The 19,039-nt window shown below is 52.0% G+C and overlaps 1 protein-coding gene across 29 annotated transcripts in view; it reads right to left on the bottom strand.

The window, feature by feature from the left end:
• Positions 1-16,594, bottom strand: part of LOC139838616 (uncharacterized) — a 28,594-nt gene extending 12,000 nt beyond the window's left edge. For 3 of the 29 annotated variants that reach the window (XR_011756171.1, XR_011756170.1, XM_071828595.1), the window contains exons 1-9: positions 15,700-15,790; positions 13,049-13,595; positions 12,365-12,637; positions 12,191-12,262; positions 11,008-11,802; positions 10,797-10,887; positions 597-3,210; positions 283-494; positions 28-214 (exon numbers count right to left, since the gene is read on the bottom strand). Coding sequence is in view for 26 of the 29 variants with exons in the window: in XM_071828595.1 (XP_071684696.1) it covers positions 28-214; positions 283-494; positions 597-755 (558 nt within the window). In the remaining 3 variants the exon portion in view is untranslated. The other 26 variants (XR_011756172.1, XM_071828581.1, XM_071828594.1 and 23 more) reach the window with 24 other exon arrangements.
• Positions 16,595-19,039: the final 2,445 nt, after the last annotated feature.

Here is a 19,039-nt window from a genome sequence, read left to right as displayed (position 1 = left end):
AGCAAATATTGCCACAAGTCTGGTTACCCGGAGGACGTAGGTGGTTCCTTGGGGCAATGTTCTTATCTCGGCGAGGAGGTTTGCTGCCGGTAGGCTTGGGGCGCTTTGATGGTGGAGCTGCTGTTGCACCAGTTCCTGTGCCGGTACGCTTCCTGGTTGAAGATTTCTTGACTTTGCCGCAGCCAGCAGCAAGAGGGGCAGCGTTCTCCAGTACCTGAGCATTGGGATCTGTTGAACCCGGGTCCAAGCAGTTTGCAAATAAGAGGGGAAAGAAGTTAATACCTCCAAGATGCGCAATCATCGCCATCATCATCGTCAGCCCAAGTCCGTAATGGGTACTCGACATGGGCCTTACCAGTGTCGGCACCAACAATGGCGTTGTCGACATTCAGGTCGGGCGCAGTGGCGGCGGTGTCGGGATCCTCGTTGTCAACGTCGGTTTGGTCAGCCGGAAAGACGATACTGGCATTCTCAGTCAGTTGTCGGTCGAATCTCTGTGGGAAAAAAAGATTGAACAAGGGAAACGGATTATTTCATAAGATAAATAGCAAGAGAAGCAATGTGCCGATTAACTTGAAGTATCTCGGTGAAATTACCTGAGGCGCCGGGTGGGCACGGCTGTAAGGCTCCAGGTCCAGTCCCAATCCGGTTCCATACTGGTTTGCACGATAGCTTTGACCTGCGCCCGTACCTCTGGCTTTTCTAGCTCGAAGGTGGTCATCCGGGAGGGATCCTGGCAGCCGCTCATTTGGCATATCTTATGGGTGCACCGCTGAAGTGGGGAGATCCTCCGAGTGATGAATGTACGCACTAGGTCATCCGGTGAGGGGAGGCCGGACTCGTTCATCTCACAGATAAGAGTGTATATCCGGTTGGTTTCGGCATGGGAGTTACCCGGATTGTAGGTCCAGTTGTGTTTTTCTGGTGTGCCTTTGACATAAGGGGGAAGGTTGATGAAGTCTTCACTGTCGGCGTTCTTGACATAAAAGAAAGTTTGCTGCCATTTACGGCTTGAGTCAAGGCCGTTCACCCGGATGAACTTGGTGTTCCGGCGCGGCATGACCATAGCCGCACCGCAAGTCACCATCGGCTTATACGCCTGGACGGATTGAGTCCTGGGGTTATGGAGGCGTGCCCACAGCTCGATATTGGGCTAGAGACCGAGGTAACCCTCGATGAAGGCCACGAAGGAGGATAGTACAGTATAGGCGTTTGCCAGAAGATGGTGGGGCTGGAGCTGGTACTTATCAAGGAATGCGCGGAAGAAGCCGCTCGCAGGAAGCCCGAAGCCGCGCGCAAAGTGCGCGACGAACACAACTACCTCCCCGTCCCTAGGGATTGGGTCTAATTCACCCCAAGAAAATGACCGACGGGGGTATTTATAGTCCCCGGGGAGGTCATGGGTCACGGATCCGCTGTGGCCACGGGAGTTGTAACCGCACCGATCGTGTGCGGTGAAGGCGCATACACGGCCACACCAATGGCCACAGGGACGCCGAGCTTCGCACTAAATGCACGGTAAAAACATCATGATTACCGCGGCAGTTTCGATTTGACTTCACAGGTGACCGCTGTCACTAACAGTTGGTGAGTTCCCATAAATTCTCTGCCTGCGTCAGTGGCGCAGGCGGTGCCGGAAGCCATCGACGGTTTTTTACTAAGTGCCGCTCAGTGGAACGTTCAAGTCTAAAAGAAGCCGGGATATGTAACCCGGGATAGTTAATGTCGGATGAAGAACCTGCTGGGGCCCATCAGCTAATGTCGTTGGACCACACCAGCTTCGGTAATGTCGGGGGGATAACCCCCGGTAGGCTAACCTAGGCTATAATTAGCCAGCATAAGATGTTTATATCGGATAATTTAGGTTATGCCGGTGTACGGCACAATGGTCTCAAGCATGTTGGGTGACCCAAAGTTCACCCGTCCGGAATATCAGCCCGAGATAGAAGTTCCCGACATAAGGGAACCCGGAAGGTAATCCGGCATAAGAATCCGGGATACGGGTCAGTCTAAACCGGGATACCAAGGGTATGCCAGTATGGTGATCCGGCATGAGACCAACGGTCTACTACAGGTCAAAGATCCGATCATCTGGTACAGGACATGGGTGATGTATGCAAGATCAGCTTTATAAGAAGCTCTGAAGCCAAAGCAAGCTGCTCACGATTAAACAGCCGTAGGCCGACCAAGAGGTGTCACCAGACAAGGGCCGCAGAAGGGAACGTCATGACCTGAGCCAAAGAAGCTTTATAAATTTAGCTTAGGTAGGTATAGATTCCATGGTGGTTCCTTCCTTTGTCGTACGTAGTTTCTTCTGCCTCTAGTTCTTCTTCAACCTCTGGCCAAGGGCTAAGTGAAACACCTTGTAGCTCCTTGTGGGGATCATATAGTAGAAGCATGCAGGAGTAGGGGCTTTACCTCCTCATGAGGGCCCTGAACCTAGGTATATTGCCCGTGTTCATGTGTGTTTGAGTGAGTCTTGTCTCCATCCTCCCCTCCTCCAGTTCCCTTGGTACACATCGGCCCCAACTTAAGCCATCCCATGGCATCTGTTGATTCACCACGACAACACCATCTTATTCCATCCTTGCTAACTTGGTGAATGACTATAAATTGCACTTCCAGTATCAGGGCAAAATATAGTCCAACTTGATAAGGATTTTTACAGCACTTGGTTTTTCTATCCTGCTTAGGCTGGATATGAAATCTAGAGCATCATCTTCTGCATGATGTTTGGTTCACGGTGGACTAGTATATAGCTTAACCAATGCGCATATGGTTAATTTTTCAGTCTACCTTGAGAAATTTAGAGGCAAACATGAGACAGGTACTAATTTTTATTTTATCATTTTGCAGATCTAATGATCACAAATCAGCCTGATGGTATTTTTGACAGGTGAAGATAAACCAAAATTATTTGCAACAAAGGTCATGACTGAACTCAGTAATGCCAAGCAGATGCTGGTATTGGGCATCAGGTGAACGTGCATAGATTAAAGTACCTGATTAGTAAAAACAACAAAATTGTTGGCAAGGTTCCAGCTAGTTATTTGCAATCCCCTCCCAATATGTGCTGCACCAGCTCAATTGCTTCATCAAAAAAGCTCATGCATTGCGGAAGCAAGTCCCATGCATGGGCTGAGTAAGCTCTTTAATTCCTAAACGACTGAGATGATGCAGGGCAGCTTGCATACTCTCATGACAGCAGACCTGAAGGAGTGAAAAATTCAGTTGACAGACACGGTGGTAGAGGCTAGGGTTCTACTGGGTCTAGGGCGGAGGTTGTAAGGGTGGAAGTGAGGGCGGAGAGGTTGGAGAGCTCGGCGCCGGCGGCTGGGCGCCGTCGCGGGGGGAAGGAGGCGGCGGCTATGGTTGGTGCGGCGGGCACAGGGTTCTCCCGTCTCCCTTCAGGAGACTCGCCAGTAATGATACTGAATTATTGTCTGATTAATCTCGAAGGGATACAAGTGTTTATATAGGAGGACGGCCTCCTCGAAACCCTAATTTACTTGGGCTAAGCCCCTAATTTACTTGGGCTAAGCCCACAACTAGCCACTAGTGGGCTTCCTGCGTGTATAGGTCAGACCGACCATAACATCTCTCCCCGCCTTCTCAAACAGCTCGTCCTCGAGCTGAACTTCTGGAAACTGCTGGCGGAGATCTTCAAGCTTCTCCCAAGTCGCCTCGTCCTCGGGCAGGCCGGTCCAATGCACCAAGACGTGCCAAACACCACGGCGCAGCTGGGCCTTCAACACGCGAGTCACACTCGCCGGGGCAGGCTCGAGACGCCCATCCGAAGTAGGTGGAAGAGCTGGTGGTGCAGAAGGAGGGTCGCCCCGGTAGGCCTTCAGGAGGCCGACGTTGAAGACGTCGTGGAGGCGCGAGCCCGCAGGCAACTCAAGGCGGTAGGCAAGCTTGCCAATGCGCTCCAGCACACGGAAAGGACCGGCGTAACGAGGTCCCAACTTGTGCCTGGAGCGCGGGTCCAAGGACTGGGTCATCCGGTGAAGAAGACGTAGCCAGACCAAATCGCCCACCGCAAACTCCGCCTCGCGATGGTGTGCATCATAGTACTTCCTGGCCAGCTGCTGAGCCTGAAGAAGTCGCTGGCGCGCCTCAGCCAGTATCTCGTCGCGAGTACGCAGCAGGTCATCCGCCGTCTCAGTACGGGCCGTCCCAGACGCATAGGGGAGCATCGCCGGTGGTGGCCTCCCGTAGACCACCTCAAAGGGAGTAGCGTGCAGGGCGGAGTGGTAGGACGTGTTGTAGCAGTACTCGGCCCACGCCAGCCAGTCCACCCAAGCTCGTGGACGATCCCCGGTGATGCAGCGCAGGTACATGGCGATGATCTTGTTGACGACCTCGGACTGGCCGTCCGTCTGAGGATGAAACACCGTGCTCATGTGGAGCTTCACGCCCGCCAACCCAAAGAGGTCCCTCCAGACGTGACCCGTGAACACAGGATCACGATCACTGACGATGGAGGACGGAAACCCGTGGAGGCGAACGATGCCGTCGAAGAAAGCGCGTGCCACGGACGCCGCCGTATAGGGATGGCCGAGGGCGATGAAGTGCGCGTACTTGGAGAAGCGGTCAACCACCGTGAGGATGACGGACTTGCCGCCAACCTTCGGCAGCCCCTCGATGAAGTCCATGGAGATGTCCGCCCACACCTGGGACGGCACGTCCAGCCGGCCGCAAAGAAGCCCGCCGGACGGAGCGTCTCCGTCTTGTTCCGCCGGCATGTGACACACGCCCGCACCCAGCCTCGCACCAGGGCGCCATCCCCCGGAATGTAAAAATCAGCGCGGAGAAGGTGCAGTGGTCTTCTCGGACGCCCTCGTGACTGCTCGCATGCGCCAAGGACAAGGCCTCGGTGGCGCAGTCTCCATGATCCGATACGAAGATGCGGCGTCCATGGAGGAGTAGTCCCTCGTCCAGCGCCATGGCGCGGCCAGCTCGCCGCTTCGGCCGTGCGGCCGGGCGCAGCCGTCGCGCATCCGCAGCTGTGGCGCAACGCGGCGAACCTCGTCGATGAAGGCTAAAGATGGCCGGAGTGGATGCGCAGGGCCGCACCGATCGTGGGCGCGTCCGCGATGTCGGCAACGTCTCGGTGGGACAGGCGTCGGCGATCGTGTTGAGGCGGCCGGGCGGTACTCGACGGTGAAGTTCAAGCCGAAGAGCTTGCCGATCCACCGGTGTTGCGAACGGTGGAGAGGCGCCGATCCAAAGAAGAACTTCAGTCGTAGTGGTCCGTGCGCACACGGAATGTCCGGCCCCAAAGATACGCCGCCATGGCGCACCGCTGGACCAGCCCGATCAGCTCGCGCTCATATGCGGCGAGCTTGTGGTGGCGCGCGGCGAAGGGACGATCGAAGAAGGCGAGTGGACCCTCGCCTCGTGAAGGACAGCGCAGAAGCCAATGCCGGGAGGCGTCGCAGCCCACCACGAACGGCTCGTCGAAGTCCGGCATCCGAAGAACAGACCCGTCGTGAGTGCCCGCCGCAGGCGGCGAAGGCCGTGGCCGCCTCCTCGTCCTGTGAGAAGGCGTCGCGGCGGCGTGCGCGTGAGGGGCGCGGCGATGAGGCCGAAGTCCCGGATGTATCGCCGGTAGTATCCTCGCGAGGCCCAAAATCCGCGAAGAGCTCGTGGCGACTGGGGCGTTGGCCAGGCAGCGACGGCAGCGACCTTGTCCGCGTCCATCGCGACACCGTCGGCTGAGATGACGTGGCCCAAGTACGCGACGGAGGTCGTGCCAAACGAGCACTTCGAGCGCTTGAGGTGGAGACGATGCGCTCGAAGCTCGTTGAAGATGATGGCCACGTGTTGCAGGTGCTCCGCCCAGGATGCGCTGTAGATCAAAATATCATCAAAGAAAACAAGCACAAAGCGGCGTAAGTAGGGGCTGAGCACGTCGTTCATCAGAGCCTGGAAGGTCGCCGGTGCGTTGGAGAGGCCGAACGGCATCACCAAAAACTCGTAGTGGCCATGGTGAGTGCGGAACGCCGTCTTGGCGATGTCGTCCGGGTGCATGCGCACCTGATGTTAGCCCGAGCGCAAGTCGAGCTTGGTGAAGAAGCGCGCGCCATGCAGCTCGTCCAGGAGCTCATCCACGACGGGGATGGGGAACTTGTCCTTGGACGTGACCGTGTTGAGGGCGCGGAAGTCGATGCAGAAACGCCACGTGCCGTCGGTCTTGCGCACAAGGAGCACGGGGGCGCAGAACGGTGACGTCGAGATCCGGATGATGCCCTGTGCTAGCATGACCGCCACCCGCGCTCGAGCTCGTCCTTCGCAGCAGGGTAGTGCACGGCCGCACGCCTACGGTGCCGTGTTTGGCGCCAGTGGATACGGTGGTCACAGGTCGCGAGGAGGAGGCCCCTGCGGCTCGTCGAAGAGGTCGCCGTGCTGCTGCAGTAAGTCGGCCAGGAGCGGATGCGCCTCGTCTAGCGCGGCGACCATCAGGTGGAGCTGCGGGGATGTGCCAGTGCTGCCCACGCCCGTCCAGTGAACACGGCGGCCGCCCTTGCGCCAGAAGATGAGGGACAGCACGTCGAGGTCCCACAGGATGGGGCCTAAGGTGCTCAAGAAGTCGAGGCCGAGGATGAAGTCGTAGCAACCCAAGTCGATGCCAACGCAGTCGATGGAGAACGACTCGTCGCCCACGAGCACGGGAACCTGACGCGCCACGCCCTAGCACGTAAGACGATCCCCGTTGGCGACGGTGACGCTGTACTTCTCCGATCCCGCCGGCTGGAGAGCGAGGCGGCGCATGGCGGTGTTGGACAGGAAGTTGTGCGTGGAGCCCGTGTCCACCAGCGCAGTGAGACGCTCCCCATTGATCGTCACCGGAAGCAGCATCGTCTTTGCCGTCTTGATGCCCGCCATAGCATGGAGAGAGACGACAAAGGCGGACGCGTCGACTGGCGCGTAGGTCGTGACACCGGCCTCAGTGACGGTGGCGGCCGCGAGCTCGGCGGTGAGGGCCTCAACGTCGGCGTCGTCGACGGTCTCCAGGTAGAAGAGGCGGGCGCACGTGTGGCCCGGCGCGTACTTCTCGCAGCTTGAAGCACGCCCCGGCGACGCCGCTCAAGGCTGTTCCGCAGCCCGTCGCCCGCTTGAAGGGGCGAGTCGGCGCAGAGGCCCTGCGGGCGCAGCCGCCGATGCGGGCGTGGCGGGCGGTGGCCGTCGGGCAGGTCGGGGCGCGGACGAGCGCCGCCACGTTGCGCGTAGACCCGCCGCATGGCGAGGGTGCGCCGCTCGTAGGCTCGTGCGTAGTACATGGCCGTCCGCAGTTCGCCGGCTCGCGCATCTCGACATCGACGCGGATGTAGTCGTGAGGCCGCCGACGAAGAGGTCGGCGCCGCCGTGCCGAGACGCTCGGGGCATGGCACGCGAGCGCCCGAAAGCGGTCGGCGAAGTCCTCGGACCGTGGCGGTGAAGGCGAGGCGGCCGCCACGGAGGGTCGGCCCAAACCGCCGGAGGCACGTGTCGCGAAACGCTCCTGTGGCGGCATCCCGCCCTCGTCCCGTTCTCGAGGGCGTAGTACCAAGTCCCGCGCGGCGCCCGTAGGTGATAGGAGGCGATCCATGTGCGGTCGGTGCCGAGCGTCCGCTGCCCCCGAAAAATCGCTCACACCGGTTCAACCGATTCAGGGGGTCGGTGGCGCCGTCGTAGGTGGCGAACTCCGCCTTAGTGAAGCGGGGCGGCCGCCGTGCCAAAGGCGGGACCTCGGGGGCGCCTCCGGCGGCCCCGGTTGAAGGACGTGCTCGCGGCGAAGGGGCCGCAGACCCGCCAGACCGCCAAGGCGGCGTGGCGGGCCGCTGAACCGTCGTCCGCGCCGCAGATGAGTGTAGACGAGAGACGCGTCGGTCCATGTGGGAATCGGCGAGGGCGACGGCGGCCACCACGCGGGCCGGCCATTGCCGGCGGCGGAGGCGGGCGGTGGGGGGCGGGCGGTGGGGGCGGCGGGGGGCGGGTGGTGGGGCGGCGGGTCTTGGCCGGCCTTGATCTCCGCGAGCTCGAAGCGGATGGCGCGGAGGCTGTCGGCGAGGTCCGCCAAAGTAGCGGGCAGGAGGTCGAGGCCCGTGGGGACGGCGGCGGCCTGATCTCCATTGGCGACGACGGCAGCCCCCTGCAGCGCGTGGGCGCCTGTCATGGCGGCGGGGGTGGTGTTGGTGGCGGCGGTGGACGTGGCGGCGATGGGGTCGACGGGGGGGCTGTTGGAGCCCATGAGACCTAGGCAATCTGATACCAAAGTGGTAGAGGCTAGGGTTCTACCGGGTCAAGGGCGGAGGTTGTAAGGGTGGAAGTGAGGGCGGAGAGGTTGGAGAGCTCGGCGCCGTCACGGGGGGAAGGAGGCGGCGGCTTGGGTTGGTGCGGCGGGCGCAGGGTTCTCCCGTCTCCCTTGAGGAGACGAGACAGTAATGATACTGAATTATTGTCTGATTAATCTCGAAGGGATACAAGTGTTTATATAGGAGGACAGCCTCCTCGAAACCCTAATTTACTTGGGCTAAGCCCCTAATTTACTTGGGCTAAGCCCACAACTAGCCACTAGTGGGCTTTCTGCGTGTATAGGTCAGACCGACCATAACACACGGCACTTCTTGCAGAATGAAATATTACCACTATTAGACGTGTAAACGAAAAGGAACAAGGTTTGGTTCCCTACTGCAAGCAAATAGTGACACAGTTGGGAATTTTGACCTTTACACAATAAAAGAATAGCAGTACCCAGAGTTCCACCAGCTGTTGTCAGGAGGCTATTAACTTGTTCTGAACTTCTAATCATGCAAGTTCTTTCAACCATCCAATCTCAGCTCAAGCTCTTGGTGTATCGAAGACGTAAGGTGCATAAATGTTCAATTATTTCGTCTTGCAAAGTGTGTGTTTGCTAAAGGCATGTTTCCATGTACTGTGGTATGGCAAGTAGCAAATAATGATAAACCAAAGTTTCTTGAATTGGTTCAGTTCTACTTGGTCCACAAACTTGATTTTTAGTACTCCCTCCATCCTATGAAACATGTCTTAACTTTATCAAAAATTGGATCTATCTAGACACTAAATAGTAAGAAGATACATCCAAATTTGGACAAAGTTAAGACAACTTTCATGGGACGGACGGAGTATAACAAGTCCCTGAACTTGCATAAGTGCGCCAATTAGGTGTATCAATCGATCACTATAATGAAAATCACCGTGGCAGCCATGGACTGAGATCCAGTGCCCCGACGTGGGCAGGGCACGCCGTGCCCAGAGGCTTTAAATCCAGCGTTCGTTTTCTATCTAACGGTCAGCACTACCCAGCAGCAAAGTTAACATTTATCTGTCCCACTTAGACACGCCTCGGGAGAGCAGCAGCGACGCAGACCGCGGGAAGAGAAGGAAGCTCCAGACTCAGATGTTCTGCTTATACAAGTGACCATACCCTTTTTTGTTGATGTTCTGCTTAACCGAAAAAAGGCGAATTTGCTGTGCTACTCTTTCTCTAAGTGCATCTGAGTCTGAGTCTGGAGCTTCCTTCTCTTCCCGCGGTCTGCGTCGCTGCTGCTCTCCCGAGGCGTGTCTAAGTGGGACAGATAAATGTTAACTTTGCTGCTGGGTAGTGCTGACCATTAGATAGAAAACGAACGCTGGATTTAAAGCCTCTGGGCACGGCGTGCCCTGCCCACGTCGGGGCACCGGGGCACTGGATCTCAGTCCGGGAGCCATAGTTGGTACACAAACTTAATTGTGCCAATAGGCCCTTACAAGATTATTTGATAGTCATTTAACTGACAAACAGCCCTAGCGGTCACGAGCAAATACGGAAGTTCAAGGATTCAACAGATCAAATTCAACTCTAAGGATGTAAAGTGACATCTACTTAAGTAGTGTCAGCAATCAGCATAACTGTTCTAACGTTCGAAGCAATCAGGGACATATGACATATCATGGCGATCCAATTTTGCCTAAGGGCATCTGGCATCTCCAATGCTCCAAGATGGTAGGTTAGATGCTAGCCTGAGTTATTATCGATTTGTATTGGAAGGTTAGATGCTTAAATAATTAAATGAGCGTCCAGCGATGTGCTCCTAAGCACCTTTGTGAGCACCAGCTTTTGCACCTGATATACTCTAAGAGTGCACTTGCTTGTCAACCACATCACCACATATTCCAGCCCTTGGATCTGATGAAAAAAATTGTGGTGATGTTTGATTACCAAGACTAGAGTACAGAAAAGTTGGCTCATAATCTAGCAACTAATCTAGAAGAAAACATGTTTAATTATTCCTCCTTAAGCACTCTCTAGAAAGACTCAAAGACATATTTTCCACCACAACATACGCAATTTACTGAACACCATTCAACTATTAATACTCTGATATTTACATTAGTGCTGAAACTGAAAGTCATATTATATGTAGTAGAATCGATTATTAGGCTTACTGTTCATTTCGTCTTTTTCACAAAAGCAAGAATCGTAGCTAACGCAGTATTCCACTGTAAAGTGTAAACCCTTGTATTAGTGACATGATGGAGAACTTTAACCGCTATACCTATAAACAGGAACAATACGGTATAAATCTAGATTTTCTTGATGTTAAAACACTTCTGTGTCCACAAAACTTTGGGGCATTTAAACGGAAGGAGTGAGTAATCGATCAAGCTGGCAATACTCATATAGAAGTTACCAGTTATGTTATGTTATGACTGGCTAGCATACCGCCATAAATATTTCTTAAGAGATGCTGTAGCTGTCAACTGTCATCAGGAAAATAATTGGTTGGCACAAGTAATTTTAGAAAACTCACTCTCCGGTGGCACTAATCTTCTCAGTTCCTCTTCAGATGGAATCCAAAGGTCAGGTCTCTGTGTCCAGAACAAAGGTCCATTGGGTATTTCCTGTTTAAATGAACGCAGGAGACTGTTAATTATGGTGATAAAAAAACCTTAACTGGGAGACAAAAAGGAGATGCACAAACACAATTACAGAAATATCATTAGCATGGGCGGTACATCTACCTTCAAGTCTGCACAGTGCTTTAATCTCTAAGGAGGACTGCATGGTTAATGTGGGAAATGGTTTCCATAATATGACTAAATGGTAGCTTCTGTCAGAGGGTGGCGAATAGGTAATTCATCGGCTCTAATCTGAGGAAGGGCACCAGGCCTCTCCCTAACATGGAAATCCCAATATACATATACTCCCTCCGGCCCGAATTAATGGGCGTGGCAGTGTTTTAACTTAATTTTACAAAAACCCCCTTACTAGTTTAAATTCATTTCAAAATAGGTCCAGACCGAAGGGTCTTCTTCTTCCTTGCGTCGGGGCACACGGCACGCTGCTGCCGTCGGCAGCTCCCCGGCGAGACGGAGTCCGCACGGATCCGCTCGCAGTTGGGAGGCTCCCGCGGAGGAGTCGCGCTGGCCGCCTCTTCCCATTTCCCTGTCCAGGCCGGCCGCTTCACCTTTCCCTTCCCCTGACGGCACCTCCAGCATCGAGCACGGCCGCCGTCGGCCATCGAGCTCCGGCCTCCTCTTTCGCTCCGCCGTCGCTACGCCTCCGTCGGACGCACTCGCTGCCGCCCCGTCCGTGCCCATCGGCGCTGCCCCTTCCTCGCCCCTCTGTGCCGTGGTCCAGGACATCGCCCTCCTTGGACACGCCTTTGCGTCGGTGAGTCATTTGCTCAAGCATGGAGTCATTTGCCGTGTGTACGAATTGTAGGAATTGTAGTCATTTGCCCAGCACCTGTATTGACTCCAGTTGAGCTTGTTGCCACCATAGACTGTAGAGGATTGCCTGCAGTTTACCATAGACTGTATTGACTCCAGTTAAGCATAACTCAAATTGCCTGCAATTTATCATAAATCTGAACTTCTGAAGGAAATTTAGCTACACAGGCAATCTTGAACAGAGATATATTTAGCTACACAGGCAATCTTGAACAGAGATATACACAATTGATGCCTGTATTAACGCCTGAATTGCAATGTACATCTGAATTTCCATTTATTAGTCATCTTGAACAGAGATATATTTCAGCAGTTTTAAGTTTTAAGTCTATGGCATTTGCAATTCCTGAAAACACAGCCAACTATGGAGCTAAAACTGCATAGTTTGCAACCAGTGACACACAGATCAGATAGCAGGAACAAAATGGCAAGAAAAACTGCGTCGTATGAGTGGGTCCAGATAGTTTCTTACAGCATCCTTCTTGGAGCAGACTTTTTGTGGGAAAACATACTCTGCAGTTGCTGAAGTGGAGTACTGTAGTATCTGCATTGAAACCTCTATTAGTACAACATGGTCGATCAGTTTAGGGATCAATAAGTAGATCGTGCATCTTCATGAACAATATGCAAAGGGTTAATAGTTCACCGAGTTCATGTCAGCTAGGGCCTGCCTGGCAATATTAAAGTCTGGAAGAGATATCTTGTTGGATATGACTAAAAATAGAGCTCACTCATCCTGAAGTGGAGTACTGTAGTATATGCAGTTGCTGAAGTGGAGTACTGTAGTATCTGAGAGGGGCAAGGAAAACATACTCTGCAGTGGGCATCGAAAAGAAGAAAAATGAATACTCAGCCCTTCTAGTGCTGGTTGGCTCCTGGTTGCTGGCGCAACTTGATAAATAAACAAGGAGTAGATGTCCTGGCAACATTACCAATTCACGTTCTCAGATTCAGGTGGCATAATGACCTTAACAGGAAGCTACAACTACAGGTTATGCAGAACTGTTTGAGCATATTGAGAGTCGACATGAAAAATCATCCCCTTAAACAGCTAAGCTGGATGAACAATTTTCGACAGCCATTGACCAGTATTAGCAAGACAGCACAAAAGGACTAAAGCTCTGAACAACTGGACATTGGCAGAATTTTCCATATGCTAGTCAGTTAAGCTAAAAACAATTTCATTGCCAACTCAATTTTCCATATTTTGTATGCAAATGGAAATGCAAGGAATAAACCTTCTAAAACATGTTGCTCATTGATGCAGGATACAGAGATGGGCCTGGATCTCAATGTCAGACTAGAAGAGGAGGAGGATAGAGGACTGTACCTAGATCTCAACATCACACTACAAGAAGAAGAAGAACATGTTGTGCTCCCAGACCATATTCCCGAAGAACAAGAAAATGAGGAGGAGGAAGAGGAAGAACATGTTGTGCACCCAGACATATTTCCCGAGGAAGAAGAAGAACAAGTTCCGCAGAGGCACCGTACAGATGTACCAGAGAGTCATAAATTCGCGGCATATATTGCGTTGAAAGCTCTCAGCAACTATAAACCAATTGAGAAGGCTGATAAAGAACTTGTGGCTCAACTTTTGAAAACAAGCCTTAGAACCGTCGAAAAGACATGGAAGAAGGCACACGATCAAGAGGCAAACAATGAAGAACTTGATTTTTCAAATAAGCGAAAGGGCAGATGTGGTCGAAAGAGGAAAGAGCTTAATCTCTCCGAAAGGGTGCCTCAGGTTGCACTCAACAAAAGGGGTACATCGAGAGCGCTAGCAAGGTCCCTTGATATCCCTTATTCTACACTACAAAGACGGTTAACATGGGGTGAGTTAAGGCGCCACACCAGCAGCCTCAAGCCATTTCAATCTGTGGAAAACAAGATCAAACGACTCAAGTTCTGCATTTCAATGGTTGATGAAACAACAACAACAACGAATGCAATGCCTTTGTTCAAAAAGATGGAGAACATAATTCACATAGACGAAAAATGGTTTGACATGACCAAGAGAAATCGAACGTATTACCTCCTTCCAGAAGAAGAAGATCCTGTGCGAACTATTCAAAACAAGAACAGTATTGGCAAAGTCATGTTTTTAACTGCGGTTGCGAAACCTAGACATGATGGGCAAAGAAATGTAACCTTCGATGGAAAGGTAGGAATATGGGCCTTTGTCACTGAAAGTGCAGCTAAATACAACTCCAAAAATAGGACAAAAGGCACCATGGAACTAAAGACAATCAATGTTACTAGAGATGTCATGCGGGAATATCTCTGTGAAAAAGTAATTCCAGCAATCGCAGAACTATGGCCCGACGATGGTCATGGGGAGACAATCTGGATACAACAAGACAATGCTAGAACACATGTTCTGCCAGATGATCCCGCTTTTCTGGCTGCCGTTAAAGCTTCAGGACTGGATATTAAGTCGACTTACCAACCTCCAAATTCACCGGACTTGAATGTCCTAGATCTTTGCTTTTTCAGTTCAATCCAATCTCTAGCATTCGAGAGTGCACCTAACACCCTCAAAGAACTGATAGAATCTGTTGAACAAGCTTACGATGCTTACAAGGTGGATACACTTGAGAAAGTGTTTGTAACCTTGCAGACTGTCTTGTTGGAGGTTATGAAAGACGAAGGTGGAAACCAATACAAGCCACCCCACATGGGCAAGGACAAACTCCAAAAGGAGGGAAGGCTGTCTGACACACTAGAAGTTGACGACCAACTCTACCAAAAAACCTTGGAGCTGATAGCCAACTATGAGCAACAACAAACATTACAAAATCATGTGGCGGCATTGGCTCAACAAGAGGAGCGAGAGGAGAAGAAGACCAAGGGAAAACAACCAGCCAAAGCATCAAAGAGAAAAGCACACGGGACTGGCCCCCAAGTAATTGTGGATGATCACATAATTATCCCAGGAAATACATATGAGACATGGTTGAATGACCCATCAAGCCTTCTCCGTCAAAGGCGTCGAGTCGAGACACAGAAAATTAACCTCATCCGGGAAACCAAAATAGGTGAACTCCAAGCTTCAATACAGGAGAAGCTCGGATAAGGAGGGCGCAAACAAACAGTCCTAAAATAGCTGACATGGACTACTGTACATTGAACAGAGGAGAATCATGGTATATTGCAAAAAAATGTAAAGTACAAGCATGGTACAAGCTCGGCTAAGGATGGCACAAACAAACAAGGTGGAGTATATAATTATGTTTGCTGTAATTGTTTGAACATTATGCAATGTAAAGGTGGAGTATATTATGGCTGAAACAAGGTGGAGTATATAATTGTGTTTGCTGTAATTATTTACAGTACTGGCATAAATGTGTCAAATTCTGGCATATGCCAAGAGCTTGTAGCCCAATATTGGTCAGATCAGTGTCCAGATCTGTTTCACTCCCCAGGTTGTCCTCTAGGCAACTAAAGAGAGAGATTCTAAACTGTTTTCAGTGTCTTCAGAGAAGGGTTTATAGGAAAGTGTTTCTTTGCCTGCCAATTAGCCACAGGCTGTTGCAGTAGTACCATTACTAATATTAGCTACCCAATATGCTTTACTACTCAAAGATACTCAACCTAGGAACTATCAAAATACACAATGTTGCTGTAAGTAATCACATCCTTTGAATATGTGTGCTAGGGACTTAAGGCAGATCACAAAATGTTCACTGCCGTTTAAATCTGCCACCTCCAGTTCAATTGATCTGAATATAAACACATTACGCTCAGACTTCACATGATTTACTCCCCAATGTTTCTACAGAACAGGACATAAGGTGCAGAAAAGAAAATCCCCAATGTCCATCACACGTACTCGAGGGCTCAAGGCATAGACGAAAATAAGCAATAATACCAGGCAGAAGTTCATAGCCCCTAATTTAAACCTAACAATCTACATGACTGAACTGAACTGAATCAAAGGAATATTTGCATAGAGGCATCACATGAACAATCAAGACTTACCCAACAAGTAAATGCAGCCACTTGGGTCCCTTGACATGCTTCTGGACAAACGAAATTCCTGTCCCAAAGCCACAAAGTTACTCCAGAGCACCTTGCCAAGAGCGAAACAATGTTAAGGAGTAGAAAACCTATAACTGCCAGAACTCAAAACAAAACGAAGCTGTATTAAACCTGTGAACGGCACTGAGCATCACGCCGGCGCCCGCACACAAATTCTACAGCAACAGGACAGAGAGGAAAAACTAAGGTAAGCACACAAATTCTCGACAAATCTCCCCAAGTCACACTGAAAGGGGACACGGATCTCAGGCAGGCAGCCAGAAAAGTAAGCAGAGAAAGGGGCGAAGTCGCGTTACCACGGAGGTGGCGTCGTGCAGGACGGAGGTGATGGCCCAGTCGCCCTGTCCCTGCGCAGCCAAACAAGAAAAGAGCACAAACAACCGATCAGAACAAACAGCGAGGTAGACGGCGGAGGAGGTCGTCGAGGAGCTTTGACAGGCGGTCGGCCAATCGTACCGTACCTCAGTGGGTGGCGGCGCAAGAGGATGCGAGGCAATCCACTAGATTCGCCCCGCCGGCCACGAGCACCGCCGCCGAAGCCGACAAAATCAGAAGCTTGGGGGAAAAGAGATCCCTTTCAGCTTTGCTTCCTCCTCGTTGGGTTCTGGTTGGTGGGAGGCAGAGGAAGGAAGGTGGGGAGATGATGAGGAAGGAAGGCGGCCGGCGAGGAAGGGGCGGAGCAGGCGGCGCGGGCTAGAGCTTGGTGGCCGGCGGGGGAGCAGCGGAGAAAGGGGATAAAGAGCTGGGAGACGACGCCAAGTAATTCGTTGCTTGTCGGGAAAATAGAAGGGCCATTTTGTAAGAACACCATCACGTACAGTAATTCGGACCGGAGGGAGTACGAGAATTCAATTCATAAGATAATTCTGCATATTTTTCGTTCCTGGTGAAAATACTTCCATACGTGATTCCTGCCAGGAGAGCATAAATCAATCATTCTATGGATTCAAGAGCCGTTGCAAATATATCCTCTCCTAGAATGGTGCCATACAAGAAAGGAAACTGCTGGGCGTCCCCCGGGGATCTGATTTCCCAGCCCCCGGGTCGCCAGCCGTTGGATCGGTCATCTTGGACGGCCAGATCTTCTTTTACGGAATGTAGCAAAAAAACATCTCCCGGCAGCAAAAAATTAACCCGCTTTTGCTACATTGTAGCAAAAAACGGTTCAGTCATGAAATCAAATAAAAAGGCTGAGCTCGCCGGAGACCTCGCCGGAGAGCTCGCCGGAGACCTCGTAGCAAAAAAAATTATGCTATTGTAGCAGAAAAATGCTAATGTAGCAAAACCCAAATATCATCGGAAAATATTGACGAAGACCTCGCCGAAGACCCTCGCCGGAGACCTCGTAGCAAAATTTCTATATTAAAGTAGCAAAACAACAAAACAATTATAGCAAAAAAAATAGCATCACAACATTTTTTACAAGGTCTGTGGCGAGGTCATTTCTATTGTATCAAAATAGACTTCGCCTAATACATCACCGAAAATACTTAGTAGCAAAATATGTATACTAACATAGCAAAACCATAGAAACGGTTGTAGCAAAAAAAATCTATATATAACAGCAAAATCCATGTAATGCATGTCGCAAGCCGTCGGCAGCAAGGAAGGCCACCGCCGGCAAAGAACTTGGCCCCGCCGTCGCGACAACGAGGGCCGCCGTTGGCAGCAACTCCTGCTCGCCCATGGTAGCACCGCCGGGTCGGTGGCGCCGTGCTTGTGCTAGGTGTAGGCGCGGCGGCGGAGAAGCGACAAGGATTCGTGGGGCCACCGGAGGAGCAAGACGGTGTGGGGCTGCGACGGGGAGCAAGATGGTCCTGGGGCACTCCGCGCGGCCCGTCCTCGCTCCAGCGCAAGGTCCTCCCCGCTCCAGCCGCGTGCGCCGAGGGTAGCCATCTTGGCCTTCCCCGGCGCGACGGCGGAGAACTTGGCCGGCGGCGTGCGCGGGACCAAGCCGGCGGCGCGAGTGGGGACTGGCGGCGGCGCGAGCGGAACCCACCCGGCGCGCTATGGAACATGGCTTCGCGGCCATGAGAACTTGGCTTGGCGGCAGCGCGGACCAAAGCCGGCGGCGCGAGCGGGGACTCATGGCGGCGGCGCGAAGCGGAACCCACTCGGCGGCTGGTATGAATCACCTGTGGCGCGAGCGGAACTGGGCCCGGCGGCGCGAGCGGACCTTTGGCGGCGCGAGGGGGAACCCACCCGGCGGCGGCGTGAGCGGACACAGGCGGCGGCGCAGTGGAAAGCAAAGCATGGTGCGGCGGAGGAGGAGGTAGAGGGAGGCGAAGGCTGCGCGCAGGGCAGCGGATCGCGGCGGCCGAACGCGGCGGCCGAGCGCGGCGGCGTGGCTGGGCGCTGCAATGAGCCGGGGCTGTTGCGGGAGAGAGACGAGAAGATAATGTCTTGGTGGGGGCCACTCACGACGCGTCGTGCTGGGATTCCGCGTGAGCGCGTGCGCGTGCGCGATGCGCCTCATCCAACGGCTACGGAGCCGGAGGTTGCAGCGATCTTATCCCCCGGGGGGATTGGATCATTTTCCTACAAGAAACAGCAAAATGTCTGTTTATGGATATCACAGCATGTGTTTTTAGAGTAACATGTGAAACATAAACTGATGGTTACTACCCGGAGCAAGGAGTTCTGAAATATCTAATAGAAGCGTTCAAGCCTCAAAATATAGAATATGATATTCTCCACTAGAATAGGAAATGCATCTGACCAGAATGACAAATTGATATCTGAAGTATTGTGTTCCAAATAATTGGTTTGTCCCTACAGAATACAGACAAATCTCACAAGTTCATACTACAACCAACTACTAATCTCAAAATAAGCTTGGAATTCATCTTATGTTATTTGAAAATCCACTGTAAAACAGCAGCATACACATCCAAGTTACAGAAAGCAAAGGTCCAGTGGAGCAGTTTTGAAAATATATGCATACGTACAAGTACGAAAGGTACATATATCCATCATTACAGAAATATTTCCTCAGGACAACAAAACTGCCGGTCATTCACTTCAGCATGCATTATCGGTGAAGGCAAGACAATAGGTCACACTTTTTCTGTTAATTTGTTTAAAATGATTATTCTGGTTACTGATTAATTGTTTTTTTCATGTCACTCTAGGTGCAATACTCATCACCTCGATTTTGTTAACTGTACATGTACATAGAGTCATCATAGACTGCAAGACTCAACAAGTAAAAGTTTGCTAATCCAACACATGATGTGAAATCACAAATGTAGAATTTGAAGAAAAATATGGTGAAGGGGAC

Source organism: Lolium perenne, chromosome 3, assembly GCF_019359855.2.
Source record: "Lolium perenne isolate Kyuss_39 chromosome 3, Kyuss_2.0, whole genome shotgun sequence".
NCBI lineage: Eukaryota > Viridiplantae > Streptophyta > Magnoliopsida > Poales > Poaceae > Lolium > Lolium perenne.
Note: the sequence above shows the minus strand (reverse complement) of the source record. Positions and strands in the feature narration are given on the sequence as shown.